General features: G+C 35.4%; 1 protein-coding gene across 2 annotated transcripts in view; it reads right to left on the bottom strand.

Annotated features, from left to right (window-relative positions):
- Positions 1 to 18759, bottom strand: part of LOC149781291 (tumor necrosis factor receptor superfamily member 11B-like) — a 57347-nt gene extending 38588 nt beyond the window's left edge. Inside the window, exons 1-3 of one of the 2 annotated variants that reach the window (XM_089935378.1) lie at positions 18701 to 18759; positions 7595 to 7650; positions 6103 to 6200 (exon numbers count right to left, since the gene is read on the bottom strand). In XM_089935378.1, coding sequence (XP_089791504.1) covers positions 6103 to 6166 — 64 coding nt within the window. In that variant the 5' untranslated portion in view covers positions 6167 to 6200; positions 7595 to 7650; positions 18701 to 18759. Of the gene's footprint in view, positions 1 to 6102; positions 6201 to 6668; positions 6821 to 7594; positions 7651 to 18700 lie in introns of those variants that run through there. The other variant, XM_089935377.1, reaches the window with a different exon arrangement.
- Between the last annotated feature and the right edge of the window lie 588 nt (positions 18760 to 19347).

Here is a 19347-nt window from a genome sequence, read left to right as displayed (position 1 = left end):
TGATTATGCACACATTTCATAACTGAGAAGTAAATGTTTTGATATAAAGGCGTTGTACAATATTGATATTATCACATACACAAACATACGCAACAAGGATGGATCAATATCCATGTGTTATTTGTTCCGGTGAATGTAAAACTGACGCTTTGCAATGCACAAATTGCCGAAAATGGGTCCATTGTGATTGTATTTCCATGAGTGCAAAAGACTTGAGATCATGGTCACGCGATTACTTGGAGTTTCTTTGCACGACGTGTTCTTTCAGTGGAGATGTATATGATGCTGGGCAGGTCTTTCAAAGGTAATACAAATTTATGTTCTCTCTATAAATATATAAATAGATACCTTGATGAATTACATATTGTTTCTTGTTATTATTCTTAAAATAAATATTTTGATCTTGATATTCAAAGAATTAAATAAGATTATATTCGTGCCGCTTTTCTCGTTGAAATGAATGTACATGTTTGCGACAATTACATACTTTTCCTGTATCTCTATGTATCCATCTATATATTCTGTCCATTCGATACATTATTAATGTTATATACTATTGGATTGATTGACTTACTTATTTCAAAGCGTACTTCAGTCGAGAACAAGAAATCACTTAATGTTATTACTGTCTGCGCAAAACTTCGCGAGGACGACAAAACTATTGAATGTATTGATTTAAGTCACATATTTATGTAGTTCCTATTCTTTGTTTATATTTGCTCTTACTATCTGGGGAGAGAGTATTATGCTCATGCTTTCTACTAAATCCCCGTTTGTAATTGCAATTGACAAAGTTTCTTAAAATAAATGATTTAATTTATATGTACCTAACCTATATCTGGCCATTCTTGCCCTCTGGTCATACTTAATGCTTTAATCTACTTTTCTCGATTTGTCCTGCACACGTTCTATTATTCATTTTTATTTGACTGCACACCCTTTATTGTCTTCCCCGTGATCTCATTTCTTATTCAAACTAAGATGACAATGTCTAGTACATTAAAGAAACGGTCCCGATTTTGATAGCGGATGTGGTTATGCATATGTAAGTTATAAGATAAAGCAAACAAGCATTCATTTTCTTCAAATGGAAAGCTGTCTGCAGCCTGGAAATATATTTTTACAGTGTCATTTAAATATATCAAGAATTTCACTTACATTTAAATGACACTGTAAAAATATATTTCCAGGCTGCAGACAGCTTTCCATTTGAAGAAAATGAATGCCCTGACCAATGCTGCAAAGTCAGAAAGTAAGCTTCTTATCACCTACGGGATTTTGATTCCAGAATCAGAGCACATGTCTACCAATGGAGAGAAAGATGCAGTTTCTGTAGTAATTTTAAAATTGTATAATCCAGCAATTTTAAGGGAACTTGTACCAATGTCAGTTTGTGGTGATGGTAACTGTTTATATAGAGCAGTTTCTAGAGCACTGACTGGTTAAGAAAACTTTCACGAACTTCTGCGACTACGAACTGCAATAGAACTGATATTGAATCCTATTTACTATGATGAAAAGTCCAACAGTTTTGTAGATTTGATTTGTGATAATCGCATTGTTGTTAGTGACTATTCAAAGCTTGTGAAAGACGCTGTTGAGGCTGGTTCCTACTCTGAAATTGCGCACATTTATGCACTAAGTGCCAGCATCTCCATACCCATTCGTTCTTATTATCCGCCACAGTTACAAGCCGAGTTTGCATCAGAACCTTTTAATCGTAAGGTTGTTGGAAGGGCAGTGAACCAATCCGTATCTCCCGCAGCATGCATAATGTGGACTCAAATGTCGGGCCAGAAACGAACAAACGGGTTTATTCCCAATCACTTTGTGCCTCTGTTATATGAAAACAAGGAGCATATGGTCATTGTAGATGTAGATGATTCATTAGATGACTCATTTGATGTTATTTCTGTTAATTGACTTGACGGCAAAACACGTTAGTAACGAGTCACATACTGATACAATCGACGAGGTAACTGACTTACACAACGAGGTAAAAGACGGAAATGACATATACAGACATCCAGCAAAAGGCAAATTTGACCAGTGTCATTTTCTTGACACGGGAAAAGCAGTGGAATTTTTGTTAAAATCAGAATCTAGCGTAGAATGCATTCCATGTGGCTTGAAAGAAAATGTATATTTCATTGTGAATAATGCGAAAAACCTCGAAAAGAGGTCAAATAATGGCAAAAGTTCTATTTCAGACGGCTGTGGTGTATGGGATACATCTGCTGGTGCATCCCCTAAATCCTACTATTTGCTGTCTGACAACGGTAATCTGACCATGATATTTAAAAAAAATGGGAAGTATTGTTTAAAAAGACAAATCCAGCGGAAAACTGGGTATCGACCTTTTGATTCGCAACCTGGCAAAGATCAAGTTGTTGTGATCCACATCTACTATACTCAGTTAAAAAAGGACAATATGTACAAAAAGAGGGTCACATGGCTAGGGGAGGGGGGTCTGGCAAGTAATTTGGCACTGGTTGAATATGTAGGGACATTTCCTGGGTTAACGCCACATGGAAACTCGCGACAGACGACAGAGTATTTGCGGACTCCTGACCTTGTTTTAGACGAGATTACAGAAATGACAGGAAAATTTCTTAATTACTTGCGGAAAAAACTAAAGACAAATATCAAACTAAAAGTCAATAATCCATTAGGAATCTATCAAATAGACCGCATGTGGAAAAATAATAATTGTGAGTCCATGAACCACGTTTTAAAACAGACAGTTGACTGGAAGACGAAAACGTTGACGGAATTTGTACAACTAACACATGAATTAGTAACCGGACAATTCAGAAATCTGAGGAGTGCTCTAGTATGCACTGGAGAATTCCGGCAGGCCGACAGTCATAAACAATCTGAGTCGAGAAAAACAGACTGGATAAAGATGACAGAGCAACAACGCACAAACTTGTTCAAACGCTTCAGACGCCACATCGACATAGACACAAACTACATGATTTTGACGGACGGTCAGACAACTGTTGTTGCACCAAGGACTAATGGACGAAAACCTGGACAAAGGAAACGAAAAATTAATGTACGAACTGTGACAATTACAGCTAAAAATTTAAACATGAACCAGAGATTTCGTCATAATGTGCTATATTTTATTGTTTTCGGTTAGGTTTATTTTACCTTGTCTTGTGCAACATGACTTTTAGTTCGATTTTCAAGAGGAACATAATCCTGAATACTGTTGGATTAATTAATTTATCTGATTGCTGAAATTATGCAGTCATTGAAACCTGATACATTATGTGTGTAATTAAACGTAAATATTAAATTCTGCCAAATAATGAATAATACACGTTTTTAACAAAAATGCATACCTGAGTTGTCTTTGTCTATCATCATGTATCGTGGCTTGTTACGATCACAATATTAATCTCACTCTTGTATATATACTATCGAATACACTTTTGGTACTTTGTTACATTTCACTTTCACTTTGTGTATGTATTTCAATTCGCCGTTTATCACATATATGTCAAATCAAGTAAAGAATAAATAATTCATATAAATTTAAATTATTTGGCATTTTATTATTATTTAAACATGTATGACTATTCCCATATTTCCAAGGGGAATACTTTTTTAACATCCTTGCAAACTGTCATATCATCATAACCAGTATATATATGCCAAATATTTTGAAACCTTTTAAACAAAACATAAATTAAATGTTATTTATTTGTCAAAAACTATATCATTAAAAGTTATAGTAAATATATAATATAATGTCGGCAAATAATTTTGATACTTCGATACTTTTCACTTTCACTCTGCGTATGTATTACTACGATTAGCCCTGTATCATGTCTGTCGAATCAAGTATAACCGAGTGACATAGTTAAATGAATTTTGCTATAAATAGGAAAAAAGTAAATAATTCGTATCAAAATCACATAAATATTTTATTTTGCATTATATTATTATTCACACAAAACCAAATAATAATTTTTTATGTGTATTTCGATGTGTATTTCGGTTTTTCAGTGTATTTCGGTGTTTCTAGTAACCGGTGAAATCTCACCAAACTTTAAAGTGAAATGAAAAATACTTAAGTGATGCCATGTTGGATTAGATTTTGTATGCAAGAAAGAAAATGGCATTGCCCCTTAGGACAAGAAAAACCTAAATCTTATTTGATAATGTCTGTCAAAATACAATTTATGATCCATTTTAAATATTACTGTGAATATTTATCGTTGATTCCCAATAATGTCTAAAAATCATTAGGCAGTTTAATAGAAATCTGAAGTATAATTTTTATGGTTTAGGCAGAAATTGCTTAAAAAACCCGTCTGAAATCTGCCTTGACATTTTCATTATTGGATTGGGTTTCTGCAGGTATTTCCATCTAATTAGGCAGAAGTAAAGATTCTGCCTAGTAACATTAATTTGCATATTTCGAGCTATATTCCACCCTGAATCTGCCTAAAAGTGATAATAAGGGAATATCTAGGCTAAATAAGCAGAATAAACAAATTCCGCCTAGTAATAGACGGACTAATTTGCATATTTCGGGCTGTATTCCACCCTGAATCCGCCCTGAACCCACCTAAAATTTATAATAAGTGGAATCTAGGCTTTAAGTGAAATCCACTTTAAAATTCCACCTGGAATCTGGGTAAAGTCAGGGCGGAAGTTTTCGTACAGGTTAAGGTAGTCTCTCAAAACAGATAATCACACTCAACAGCAAATCAATGCGTGCATCAAGAATCTTGTTTCTCTACACAGGTGTTCTCTCACAGCAGTGGTCTTTGAAGAAAAGTTTACTGTACTGTGCAAATTCCATTAACATAAATAACTGAGTCTACTTTGTTTCAATTACTCCAGCATAACATACAATATGTGACTCAGTACACAGATTTTATGTGCATACTGTATTTATTCGTTTATAAGTACCAGTCCAAATGCAAACTGCACAGACCCAGATCTACCATTGCATAGTGTGCCAGCAGATCTTGGGTATATGCCATTTGTTAGGAGCAGTTAGTAGAACAGACAATATCGACCCTGATCTGCCAGTGCTTGATGTGATGGCAGATAAGGGTAGATGTGGTTGCAGTTTGACTCAACAACATATAAGCGAGTATACATGGTATTAATCATGAAATTTTTTCAAATTTGAAAGCCAATGTATTTTACATTTTGAGTGAAAAGCTGGTTGGTTACATTATAAACTGGTGTATTGGTTATTCAAGAATGGAGTTCACATAATATTTTAACCATCACTCTGTTTTATTAAATAAAGTGTTAATAGCATGCACTGCCATGAGGAAAGGAACATATACTTCCCATATTGTGGTCCCCATACATGCATTGCAATGATGAATGGAACATTTACTTCCCATATTTTGGTCCTTATACATGCATTACCACGATGAATGGAACATTTATTTGCCATATTTTGGTCCCTTTACATGCACTGCCAAGATGAATGGAACATTTACTTGCCATATTTTGGTCCCTTTACATGCACTGCCAAGATGAATGGAACATTTACTTCCCATATTTTGGTCCATTTACTTCCCATATTTTGGTCCCTTTACATGCACTGCCATGATCAATGGAACATTTGCTTCCCATATTTTGGTTCCTTTACATGCATTTCCATGATGAATGGAATATTTACTTCCCATATTTTGTCCCTTTACATGCACTGCCAATATGAATGGAACATTTACTTCCCGTATTTTGGTCCATTTACATGCACTGCCATGATCAATGGATCATTTACTTCCCATATTTTGGTCCCTATACATGCATTACCATGATGAATGAAACATGTGCTTTCCATACTTTGGCCCCTTTACATGCAAATATTAAATTCTAAAATCATCATAGACAGTCAAAATTTTCAATTTATAGTGTAATCTTTGAAATTACCTCCCCCTATATTTAAAACTTCCAATTTCACATTCTGAAATATTAAAACAATTAACACAATCTAAATGCTATTACTTACATGCATTGATAAGTGAAAATATCTTAATGGCTCTAGCAGTGTCTAGTACGTTTTTTATACCCATAAATAAAAGATCTAACAGAACTAACTGCTTAATTTAGATAACCTACCAGAATGTCCTTTTATTACATGTACCGACATCAAAACCACAAATACCACCTGCAGCATATTCATTTTCTTCTGGCAAACAATATTTCAGGCTGTAGTTCTAAAAACAAAGAAGAAACAAAATACATACAATTAATTTTTGCCAATTTACTTTATCCTGTTGAATAGACTTCACATTCTTTTTTTCTAAAGTAATGTATAGCTTTCATCAACATAAGATTTAAACAAGGAAAACGGCATTTTTGTAAGTACCAGTATGGTAAAATAAAGCAATTCAACTGTGCAACAAAATCAGTGCAGTCTGCTAACTATGGAAATTTTCTCACAAATTTAGCTTCCAGCTGCCTCTACTAGACATCACTGACTGTTATGGCAGCCAGCATAATGCTGGCCCACCATCATATATATATATATATATATATATATATATCGGGGTTGACGACTTGCACATTATAACTATTTTAAATAGTTCGTACACATTGTTGTTGTCAGTGCAGTGCAGGCAAGTGTTAACAATCTATACAGCTTTGTTAACTTTGTTAACCCATTTTTTAATTATACCTTTTACCTTTTTACAAAAAGTCAGCTCTGAAATGCGCCAATTCACTGTAGCTTGCTGATCTTGGTCAACCCTTGGGGGAACTAACTACACCGTGGGGGCATGTAAATTTTAAAAAAAAAATGCATATTACAGGAATGATATTTTGATATTCTTAGTAAGCTTTCAATTTTAACTTCTAAGATTACTTATAAATGTGGCATCTGTAGGATGATGGCAACATCAGAATTTTCATTACATTTTCAAACTAGAAATCTGTAGACACCCACCTTTCAATAAGTAGCATTTAAATAGAAAAGGGGAGCAACTCTGACCAGAACTGTAACTGCCTTTAGCCATTTATATCAATATTACTTGTTAGTACTACTGTTTTGAAGACAAATTAAGTTGTGAAATTTAAAGTTTTAAAGCAGACTTTAAATTGCTTTTCAATAAATTTAATAGCTGTGATATAATCTCTTATTTTTGCCATGCGTCACAAATTCGTAGCAACTCAAAGATTGGTGAATTCCAATCAATGACTCATATTTTTGACTCTCTGATATGGCATTTTCTTTCTAAAAGTGATAAAATAACAGTTATATCCATACGATGGAAAATTCGTGCAAAAAGATTGAAAATTCAGTTTCATTGTTTTACTTATCATGCATTCAAAATCTGGATGTTGATGTGAAATGTATAACTTAATATAAATGCCACATGAAAAGAGAGATAAAATGAAAAAACATTGTAATTTAAAAGCCAACTCATATACCATTTCATAATTTGTCCCATACAAATCCATGGGGTATAAAAAGAAATATACAAATAAATTAAGTTTCAAAGCAATAAATTGAAATCTGGAAGAGGAGTCTGTTACACAAAGAAGAAACCCAATGCCGAGAAGGTCAATTGCAGTAAAAAAAATTACTAAATTACTGAGATTGTATATTTACCTAAATATCACCAGGCACACTCTTACTGCACCACGCCCATCTGATTATCTCTGCACCTGAATGGAAATAATATGTATCAAACAACTAGTGCATAACAACCAATCTAAAATAACCTGTTCACCAGTCATATCACCTCGATAAGGATAGTTACCTAATGTATAAACCATACTAGTCTGAGTATGGAATCAGATCACAATTATTACTTCCGGTTCAACGAATGTAGTCCCAGTCTATTTTTATAGCATTTTTCCCCATCTCCTTTTGGTGGTGATACAAGAGTTAGATTTAGGCATTCTTGGTATGGATTTAAAGGTTTATTCTTTAGAATATGAGCTTATGGTGTGGTTGTCTGTGTGTGTTTCGGGGACAGAGCACAGTGAGTAATAAGGCCTTGGTGATGATCCTGAAGTGAAATCTGTGTTCCATTACTCATTGCACATATAAATGCTGAGTCCGTATGACCGAATATGACGCCGAATGAGAGGAGAGTATTCCATTCAGCGCGTTTCAATTGCGTATTAGGCTGGTGCGAATATGCCCAGTGCCTATGTCCAGCGGTAATGTTGGAAAATGGGCTAGTATTCCTTAAAGGTGGGATGGTGAATAAAGTTTCATTTAGGCATCGAAGGGCGAATCACTGAACTAAAAATTGCATCTGGGCTCCCTGGATCGTCAGGTAAAGGTCACAAGGTCACCGACCATACTCTAACATTTTTCTTTTGACATCAGATTTGCATTACGTGATTAAAGTAGTTATATTTGCATAAAAGGAATAAATGAACTATCAAGTGTAAGGAAGAAAAAATTTAATTACTCGAAATAGAAGTATACAATGTTGTTACTTCCCCTTAGATACGATTTCCCACCTATAGAGGACGCCAATCGGAAATGACGTACATTTATCCCCACTAGACGAAGTACATGCTTCTTGTTGTCAAAAAATAAAGCTATAAACTATGGATAGGGCAAATTTAGATGAAACTATTGAAAACTAATTTACTCTTTAGCCTCATATCGATGTGCATGCACGACGCACTAGATTGTGCCGCTTTCAAAACTGTTCCATTGTTTCAATTTATTTTCAAAATTCCCGTTAATACAGGTAAAAAGAAATCAATGTTGACTTCCCTATGTCGGCCGACTTTGTAAAAAAAGAAGAAAACGGCACACTTAAAAGAATCCAAAGGAACCAAAGTTGGCTTCCTTACGTCGGCCGACTTCATTTTTAAAAAAAATTGGCACATTTAAAAGAACCCAAAGTGAGTTTCTGGGGTTGGCTTGCTTTTTAATAAAATAACCTTTGTATTTGATATCTTGTCAGTAAGTTTAAGCAATGAGTTTATTGCTCGCTGCCAGTTGCGTTTACTCATCACCCGGGCTTCTATTTGTTTGCCATATGTAATCATAACTGATACAAACGGATATTGATCTTTGCAGGGTAAATATTGTACACAGCAATAAATTGCTTTGATAATACTTTTGTAACTCATGCTAGCAAAAAGATTATCATTTGCACTCAGTGAATGTATTTTCAAATAATGATTTTTATTTGCGAGATATCAACGTATAGTTAACCCGGATACAATACAATCGTGGTCATTTTGCACCTTATAACGTATCATGCGTGAATGACAGGTGACCTCAAGCAATCGGGTGATATTCCTGTCTCATTTGCGATTTTGTGATCTGACATAAGTGATAAACACTTCAGTAAGGTTGCAGGCATCTGCTACATATACTGAGTTCGTGGATATATTTTTTAAAATAAATTTTGCATGATGAAAAAAGGAATAAATGATAACAATGCAATGTTAGTTTCTTTCATTTTATTTTCAAATCAGTGTTTTCTTTATCTGTTTTATTGTACCGGGCAGTGGGGGAGGGGATAAGTTAAACACAAAATCCTTTTGAGTTCATATTGGTTAAAATAATGCTAAATAAATAAAGAATTTGATCAAAGTCTACACTCTGCACGTTCCAAAAGTATTATGATTATTTTAAACAATAATGTTTTCAATCTGCGGTAACATTACTGTACTGTAATCCTTTATTTGATATATTTTACTTACTTTCTTTCTATCCGTCTTCTCATATGCACCATAGAGATTTCTACGGGATTTAGTTGGATTTAGGACTTATTCGATCCCACAGCTTCAATCCACATTTTTGTGGTAAACAGGGGTCTGTAGGAAAAAGAAAGAACCCTTTTGTCCCATCAACACTCTTTTGGTTACATCCATATGCAACACAGTGCACCATATATGCTTTATTAAAGCACGATAGTAAGATATATCACATTGACATTTACACGCGGAAACTACCGATTGTTTACGGAGATTGCCGAATATTATTATTTTTTTCATTTAAAAAAGCGGATTTTTAAGTCTTATGAAACATATTTATGGTATGCATACATAATAAATGCATCTTTTTAATGACTATAATAATATCACACGTTTGTACAATATAGGTGGCAAGTGACCTTTAAAACACCTACGCCAGGCAAGGTCTTCCTAATGGCGGAATCGAGCGATCCAAACAAATGGGTGAACATTGTACAAATTATTATAAAACAAATATGTCTATTCTGTTTGTTCCAGTGGGGACATGTTATCGTTGTTCGTAATGGCAAAAGACGTTTCAGAAAATAAAGATTTTAGTTTTAGAAACGAAGCCCTGTTGTTATTTTCATTGATTAAACCGCTTGTTAGGCCACCTGAAGGTTTCACTCCCTTAGAACAACATGTTGTTCCCCGCCTTCTTTTTTTCTGACATTACTGGTGGCGGAGCAAAAGCAACTAATACAGGATTTGTGTTGGAGCTTCAGTGTGTTAATCAGGCGGATTATCAGGACTGGTTACTAAATAATATATTTATTTCGACTGACTTTTGTATGCAGACGGTAAGTTTTGTCACTCTTCTTCTAGTCATGACATTAAATCTTTCAGAACACTTGCTGTTTTAGTAATATTCCCTGTCAGAACAGAACACGTGTGTATTCAGCCGGTAATGACCCCGGATTCGAATTTGCTGATATATACGTCGTAAGCAGCATCACCCTGAGGCAAGAAAAGGCAGTCTTAATCGTATGGCAAAACCTTTATCACTGAGAAGTGACTAATGCATGAAACGGTTTTATATTTGCATATACATGATATATGGGGGGGGGGGCGATTGTAAAAAGATACAATGTCCTAAATTTCAAGAATGAAAACGTATAGAATAATAACAAAATTCGCTGAATGGAATATTGCCCTCTCATTGGCCAAAGGAAAACGACATAAGCACCCATTTATAACTTATTTTCTGTTGGCCAGTGAGAAGGCATGATTACATCTAGTGCTTCGCGCTTGCGTCATGGCCATGGCAAGCGATAGCGTGTGAAAATGGTCTGGCATTTCTTACAGGAAAGACAGTAAGCCAAATTTTGGATAGACATACAAAGTCCAATTCCTGAGCTAAACATTGGTATCAAATTTCTTACGCTCTGCGAAACTTAGCTTGAAATATCAGCGTTGATTCTTAAATAGGTCGCACGAGAAAGGAGATAAATGTCCTCCCTTGTAGTATTATATATATTTTATATGACTGATAGTTTAATTATAAGCATTGATACGACCTTCTGTGCTGGGCACACAGGTGTTTTTGTTCCGGCCGGGAATATTACTAAAAAAAAAGTGAGTGTACTCAAAGATTTAATGGCATGGCTCAAAAGAAGAGGGATGATACTTACCGTCCGCATATAACGGTCAGCGTAAATAAATGTATTAATTAGTACCGAGCGGCCCGATAATTCGCCTGATTAACAAAGCTGACGCTACAGAATATATCGAGGACCTCTCCGGTGGCCTAGTGTTTAGAGCGTCCGCCTCAGAAGCGGGAGGTTGTGGGTTCGAATCCCGGTCGAGTTATACCATAGACTTACAAAAATGGTACTAATAGCTGCCTCGCTAGGCGCTCAGCATTAACAGGTTAGTGTTAGGACTGGTCAGCCTGGTGTCAGGATAATGTTACTGGGTGGGACATCATGCTACATGTCTGCCGCGTGATGCCCCAGTACTAGATAGACATCACTATAAACTGCCACACTGCAGACATTGTAGCGATATGACTGAAAATTGTTAAAGCTGCGTTAAAAATCGTAAGGGGCCGTCCATTTAGTACGTATGCATGGAGGGGGGTTAACCCAAATAAATACGCTTGCGTATTGGTTGGGGGGGGGGTGTTGTCTACTGATAATGTACGTAGGCATAGGTAACGGGGTGGGTGGATGGTTGTTGAAACCTCGATAATAATTTGTCTAATACGTAATCTGTTCAACTGGGTTCAGTCGGCGTTTGAAATTTAGCGGACACTAACAAACTTTTTAAAGTTACGCAGCTTATTTCTTTGATGCAGCCAGACATTCAACGTCGGTGGACTAACTGTTTTATTAAACACGTTAATATTGTTAATCTTTGATCGTTTCTACGTGGATTAAAATATAGGCCGTTCTATAGAATTCAGGTGGGAGGGTGCGTCAAGCGTAAGTACGCAGGTGTGTGTGTGTAAAACAGTTCGCATGTGTACGGGGGGTGGGGGGTGGTTCAAGCTTTGCCAGAATTTTGCGTACGTACTATAACATATGGCCCCTAATCACACACACACACACGCACACACACACACACACATACACAGAATATATCGTGCCGTAGGCAGTCCATTGCCAGAAAAGTCAGGAAAAACAAGGCGGAAAACGATTTGATGGTCAAAGGGATGGAAGCTGTCTCATGTCCTAACAAGTGGTATAAACACTGAAGGACTTCCTTTTTAAAAATAACAAGTTCTTTTTCTTCTTTCGGACAGGTATTTTTCCATTCTGCACAACAATAACATTAGGTCCTCACCAGAACATACTGAATCGGCATATTTCTATAGTAAATCGTACAATTTCTGCCATTTTATTTGTTCATAGGATTCCGACATTCTGTAGTCCTTGCCTGTGGGCTATTGTTTTAACTTATGAAGTTTGTTAAAACACCATACGGGTACTCCAAACTTCATGTAAGTTCCGGTGGTTTTTAAAACCGATTACCTCTGATTATGCATTATGGGATTGCGGTTTACATACGGAATCAGATCACAATTTGAGTTCCAGTTCAGCAAGACTTCATGTAGAAATTTAAAATAGGTGTGGCATGCTAATACAAAAGTTTGACTAGAAAATTGGCCATAAATAGTTTAGCCTGGCAGGAATCAGATCACAAGTATTAGCTCCGATATTATTTCCCATCTCCTTTTAGTGGTGATACAAGATTTAGGTTTAGGCATTCTTTGTATGGATTTAAAGGCAATTGTTTATTCTTTGGAACATGAGCTTATGGTATGGCTGTCTTTCGTTGACAATGTACAGTGAGTAATAAGGCCTTGGTGATGATCCTGGAGTGAAATATGTGTTCCATTGCACATTGCTGTGTTTACATTTACTGCCTCTCAAAGAAATGCCAGTGAATCTATGACAAGAACTTCAATGTGAGTTCATCTTTGAAGGTACTTTAGAATGAGATATGATTTATTATCATTAGGACACAAAGGAAAGTTGAGTACTGATAAAACAAATGTAGAGACGATATAGGAAAATTAATTGTGTTCTGATTCCATACAAGATTTACCTACTTCCGAAACTAAAGAGCTTAACAACCTGCAAAATTCCGAAACTGAAGAATCGACAATAAGCATAGTCAAATTTACGCTTTGCAAACCGACATATTTGCAGTTTTTTTCTATTAAGAATTGTGCTTACCTTAAATTGCAACCAAGATATATATTAGACTGACCTTAGCAAGCCATGGAAATAAGCAAAATAACGAGATCACATGCTTGGAACGAACTTGTTTCTCTTAACATACACACGTGACCTCCGAGTTGGTCGGCTTAGAGATACTATCAAAATTTGATAGTTAATCACTAGATGGCAGAGACGCTTATTGAGCGGCGTTGGTGCAGAGTGGTGCTGTAATCGACGACCAGGGGTACCCGGATGTAAACATCAGCGTGATTGTTTTTTTTTTTTTTGCCGCGAAATGTAGCCGAAAATATCAGTGTCGATTCTTAAACAGTTCGCAGGAGAAATGGAAGAAGTGTCCTCCCTTGCATTATTATGTGGTACATAAATAATTTGTAGGTAAATTACAAGCACCAAATATGAGCCCCTGTGGCTGAAGACCGTAATTACAGGCTTTAAAAAACCCACTCCTTTGAATGGGTTGTCGGCAAGAAGAGTTGCTGAGCAAAAATTAATTTCAGCAGATTTCCATTGATTTTAATTGTTTAATTCAGATGATAAGGTGTTGAATTATCAAAATGAACATAGTCATACTTCTACAAGTTGTCTGTGGGATAATATCCAAGTTTAGCCAATCAGAGCAACTTTAATATTTTATGCGAACCACCGTTGTAAATAAGTGCTGGAATTATACACACAAGAAGCTATCAAGTTTGACAAGTGACGAATAAAGAGGCAAATAAATAAATAAATAAATAAATAAATCGTGGATTGCACGTTTCGCGCCAGTGTCATGAAAACACTTTTTCAAGAGATTGTCATTCTTTTAACAATAAATTATACAAAAAGGTATGTAAGATAGAAACCTTTAATTTGAAAACATTGTAGAGTAATCTATAGTAGATACTTAATTCAAAAATATATCATGCTGACCACAGTAAAGACCATATTACAATAACATTTTCTTACGGTAAATATACATTTGTGAATGAAAATTATATTTGCAAATCTCGTAGCCATCTTTTTCGCTGAAGTTCTTCCACTTGTCCATTGTCTTCTGAACGGAGAAGTCATTTTTCAAGTCGTTCTGACACTAATTGTAACCCAAGCATATGATGGGAAGTCACTTAAGAACGCTAATGATCTTTGAGCAAGATAATAATAATAATAATAATTTAGCATTCTCATAATCATTCAAGCACATCCCAGTATCTGCAGTATTGTTTTATTTAAGACAACAAATTGAAAACTGCACGGAGGTTGATTCCACTGTCCATTATCAGACATGCAATTAATAAACCAGTCTGTAAATAGTTAGGTCCTTGAATCTTTAGCAAATGCAGTTGTATTCTCAACAGCTGTACATCAGCAGACTATTGTTTTCGGATACATTTTTAACTTGTTCAGGTCACTGCCTTACAGAGTCACAGATGTAATACAGTCGAAGTATCTTATTGTGGAACCAACATCATTGAAGCAGCCACCAACAGCAGAGAGGCAATTTACAAATTTATTCTTATAAATTTTTTATATACTTTAGGCTTTTTTAATGACATGCATTCTTTTTCTTTCAGTATAACGCCTAGCTAACTGACTGACACAGTAGCAGCAAGGTCAGCCAATCAGATGCAAAATATCATCTCATTATTATGCAAGGGATCTCGCTCATTATGGAACTCGTCCGAGATCTTATTGATATAAGCATAAACTCCCAATATGGCCAAAACTGGATCAGAAATGTGACTACAGAGTGGCAACAAGCTAGGCCAATCAGGTACATGCTCAGCACATGAGTATGCGTGGATCTCATTCGTTATCAAACTCGTTCGCGACCATAACAATATAAAGCATATATTCCAAGTTGGATCAAAATAGGATCAGAAATTTGACCATCAGAGTGGTAAAGATTGAAACCAGCTTGATACAAGATCGCCTAATTACTATGCATCGATCACTCTCATTATCTATTTCATTCTTGATTTTGATGATATAAACCCACATTCCAATTCTAATTGAAATCGGATCAGAAATTTGGACTGCATAGTGGGTAACAAGCGACCAATAACAGACGGACTTAAGGCGGACGACGCACGACACACAGGGCCATACCAATCTCAATTGGCCATACGTCCATGAGAGCTAAAAACTCTTTATATAGAGGTGTTCTGATATTATTTTCCACAGCAGTATTCGTAGTTAGAAGTAAATTGAACCATTCTGTATAACTTGTAAGTGGACTGAGCATGAATGCCTTGCAAATTCCATTTCTGACATGATCAAGGCTACTTGCATAATTAATTTTAACATTGTTGCTGCTTTTAGGACCTCTGTAACACTAATTAGATAATTCAGTTTTTCACTGGTGTTGAGTCATTGATTAAAAACAGACTACCATTAGTTTCTACATTTTGGACATACGCTTCCTATGTATCAACATATGTCCAGCCTTCTTAATGGTCCTTGTCCAGTTTCTGAACATGACATAAAACAATTGCCAGAAACTTCTGGATTATTGTTTTCATTAGCATTAAGTTTATTTATTAAAATGGCTTTATACTGCCCGTGTTTCCTTTTAATAGTTTACTTTGATGGTGTTGTACATATATATACTGAACTTACCGGACCAGGTTCTCTCTCTCTCTCTCTCTCTCTCTCGTCGCTTGCAGTACAGTTTGACATTACACTGAGGTAATCACGTAACATGTTGGTAAGAGATGTGGACATATTTTAGCAGTAGTTTGATTATTGTTAATAAAATGTATTATTTTACAGTTCGTGAACTTTCATCTTGATATTTCATGTCACCTTTTAGAGAGTATAGTTTGACATTTAGTCTCACCTTTAAGAGAGTAAAACGTGACATTTAGTGTCACCTTTAAGAGAGTATAGAATGACATTTAATGTCACCTTTAAGAGAGTATAGAATGACATTTAATGTCACCTTTAAGAGAGTATAGAATGACATTTAATGTCACCTTTAAGAGAGTATAGAATGACATTTAATGTCACCTTTAAGAGAGTACCTTGACATTTAATGTCACCTTTAAGAGAGAGTACCTTGACATTTAGTCTCACCTTTAAGAGAGTATAGAATGACATTTAATGTCACCTTCAAGAGAGATTACCTTGACATTTAATGTCACCTTTAAGAGAGAGTACCTTGACATTTAGTCTCACCTTTAAGAGAGTAAAACGTGACATTTAGTGTCACCATTAAGAGAGTATAGAATGACATTTAATGTCACCTTTAAGAGAGTATATCCTGACATTTAATGTCACCTTTAAGAGAGATTACCTTGACATTTAATGTCACCTTTAAGAGAGTAAAGCGTGACATTTAGTGTCACCATAAGAGAGTATAACCTGACATTTAATGTCACCTTTAAGAGAGTAAAGCGTGACATTTATTGTCACCATAAGAGAGTATAACCTGACATTTAATGTCACCTTTAAGAGAGAGTACCTTAACATTTAGTGTCACCATTAAGAGAGTATATCCTGACATTTAATGTCACCTTTAAGAAAGAGTACCTTGACATTTAATGTCACCTTTAAGAGAGTAAAGCGTGACATTTAGTGTCACCATAAGTGAGTATAACCTGACATTTAATGTAACCTTTAAGAGAGCATAGCATGACATTTAATGTCACTTTTAAGAGAGAGAGTACCTTAATATTTAGTCTCACTTTTAAGAGAGTAAAGCGTGACATTTAGTGTCACCTTTAAGAGGGCATAGCGTGACATTTAATCGTACCTTTAAGAGCATTATTAAATGTGGCATCATCAATAAAATGCCAGGAATGAACACCTTTTTGTCCATGTAAGAGCTGAGTGTTTTGCCAGCAAATGTTAGATGCGTAAATTCAACAGCAAGCTTCTATATACGGGTTGACCATGTCCTAAATTTGTAGCAGGTATTGACTGTCTCTTAACGGATGAAATGATAGTCTATTTTAAAAACCTGTCATGATGTAAGTGCTAAATTATAAATGGTGAAAAAAGGTTCTGGGCTGTCTTTTCTTATTTTTGCCTGCCCCTCCCCCCCCCCCCCAATAGACAATGGATTTTTAGCCGCAGTCACTATGTGCAATTCCACGGTACAAGGTTTTTGAAATAATAAATGTTGTCTGCATGTTTGGATAAAAGCTATCCAGGCACTTAAGTGACTCAATGATAAATTAAATATGTTAAATATTAATTTTGGCTAAAATAATTGAATTAATATTAATTTTGGCTACAATAAATGAAATAATCTTGTTTTTGCTTTGCTGGGACGTAAGTTATAGGTCAAGAAAAAAAAAACACTCTATAGGCTTAAAACTGATGTAATTAGAAGGATATTTTGAGGTTATTATTATTATACTAACGTCTGTAGATCGCAAGATCTTTTGACACAGCTCATGGCTAAATTGCCTGATCGATATATACTAGTCAAACCTGGTATAATTACTACCTGAGTACAGTGAGCACCCATCCACATAAACCAAAATTTTAATTTGCCTGCGTTTTAGATACTCTGCCCATTGACACCACTTGAGCTCAAATGAATGCAACTTTTTCAATTCGAATATTGCTAGGATTTTTTTAGGAACGAATTGGAATATTTCATCATATTAATAAACATTTCAAGCTTTCAAATCTAGATTTTTTAGATCTGTGTGGTGTTTATATACCCGCACCCCAACAAAATCTTCGCCAAGCTGCATTGAAAACACAATGAACTAAGTCATGCGAAAATCTAATTAGCTGATTTTTTTAGGGGTGTTGAGTAAATAACTCTAACTTTCTAATTCGGATCAATGCGTCCACTATCTCAACAATTTGTATAGGCAGCGATCTATTCACGATGATAATCGTACGAAATGACTTTCGATGTAATTTTATCAGAGCGCAAAAAATGACGACAATTCCATACCAGATTTGATGAATCAATTGATATTGTTAGCTGGTTTTCGAAGTCACTCTCTATGCTTTAATATTCTTTATCAACTTACGAGAGAGAGAGAGAGAGATTTATCAACATATATTGTAGACTTTTGTTGTGTTCCATGAAGATCTCTATATTTGCCTCATCAGTGCATATATTTTGACAGCTGTTTCAAGTTGTGCAAATATATCACTTCTCAGAGAGAGAGAGAGAGAGAGAGAGAGAGAGAGATTTGTTATAATCAACACATATACTAGACTTGTGTTCTGATAATAGCTCTCTGTTAGCCCCACCATTACATACATTTTGACAGTTGTTTTAACGTTGTGCAAATATATCACTTCTGAGAGAGAGAGAGAGAGAGAAATTTATGACTTTCTAAAAAGAATTAGTAATTCAACTTAAGTATTCTTACCTGAGCAACACCGATGTAGTTAGTGTTCCTCCATAGATTGAGGACTATGGAATGAAAACAACAATCTAGGACTATTAATCATGTTTAATATTAGAATCTCTTGGGAATCCAATAATCCAGGTGCACGCCCACACAAGTACTAAGGGGTTTGTATTCATGTTTACTCTACAGGATACAATACTGTAACAGTTAGCCTACAACTCGATACAAAGGATATACGACTCCCGAGTCAACAAATTTGACCTCGAGTTGGTTACATGTTTCCGATTCAATAAGGAATGGTTGCCGCTTACGAATTGCCAATTCAAAAAGAAAACAAAAGAAAAATAAGAAAAACCCATACAAATTTGATCACTATTCAGGGCATTCATATCTAGTGATTCACGTTGACCTCTATATGATGAGACGAAATAATTAGTCTAGCCCAATCAAAAAAATCTGAGGAGTCTTCTTGGTATAACGGTAGTAATTGAACAACAACGGGCTGAGGGGAGGGGATATTTAGAAATAAACAACAAAAGCTAGCCGTGATTGGTGCATTATGTAAGAGTTGTAGTTTCTTTCAGGCTAAAAAAGTTGAGTTTCTTGACAACACATGAGATTTGTTAATTCATATTTTTTTCTAAATTAAAAAAAAATGTGATACG

The sequence above is a fragment of the Sinohyriopsis cumingii genome, chromosome 15 (assembly GCF_028554795.1).
Source record: "Sinohyriopsis cumingii isolate HCF-2022 chromosome 15, ASM2855479v2, whole genome shotgun sequence".
Classification (NCBI taxonomy): domain Eukaryota; kingdom Metazoa; phylum Mollusca; class Bivalvia; order Unionida; family Unionidae; genus Sinohyriopsis; species Sinohyriopsis cumingii.
This window is presented reverse-complemented; position numbering and strand designations above follow the sequence as displayed.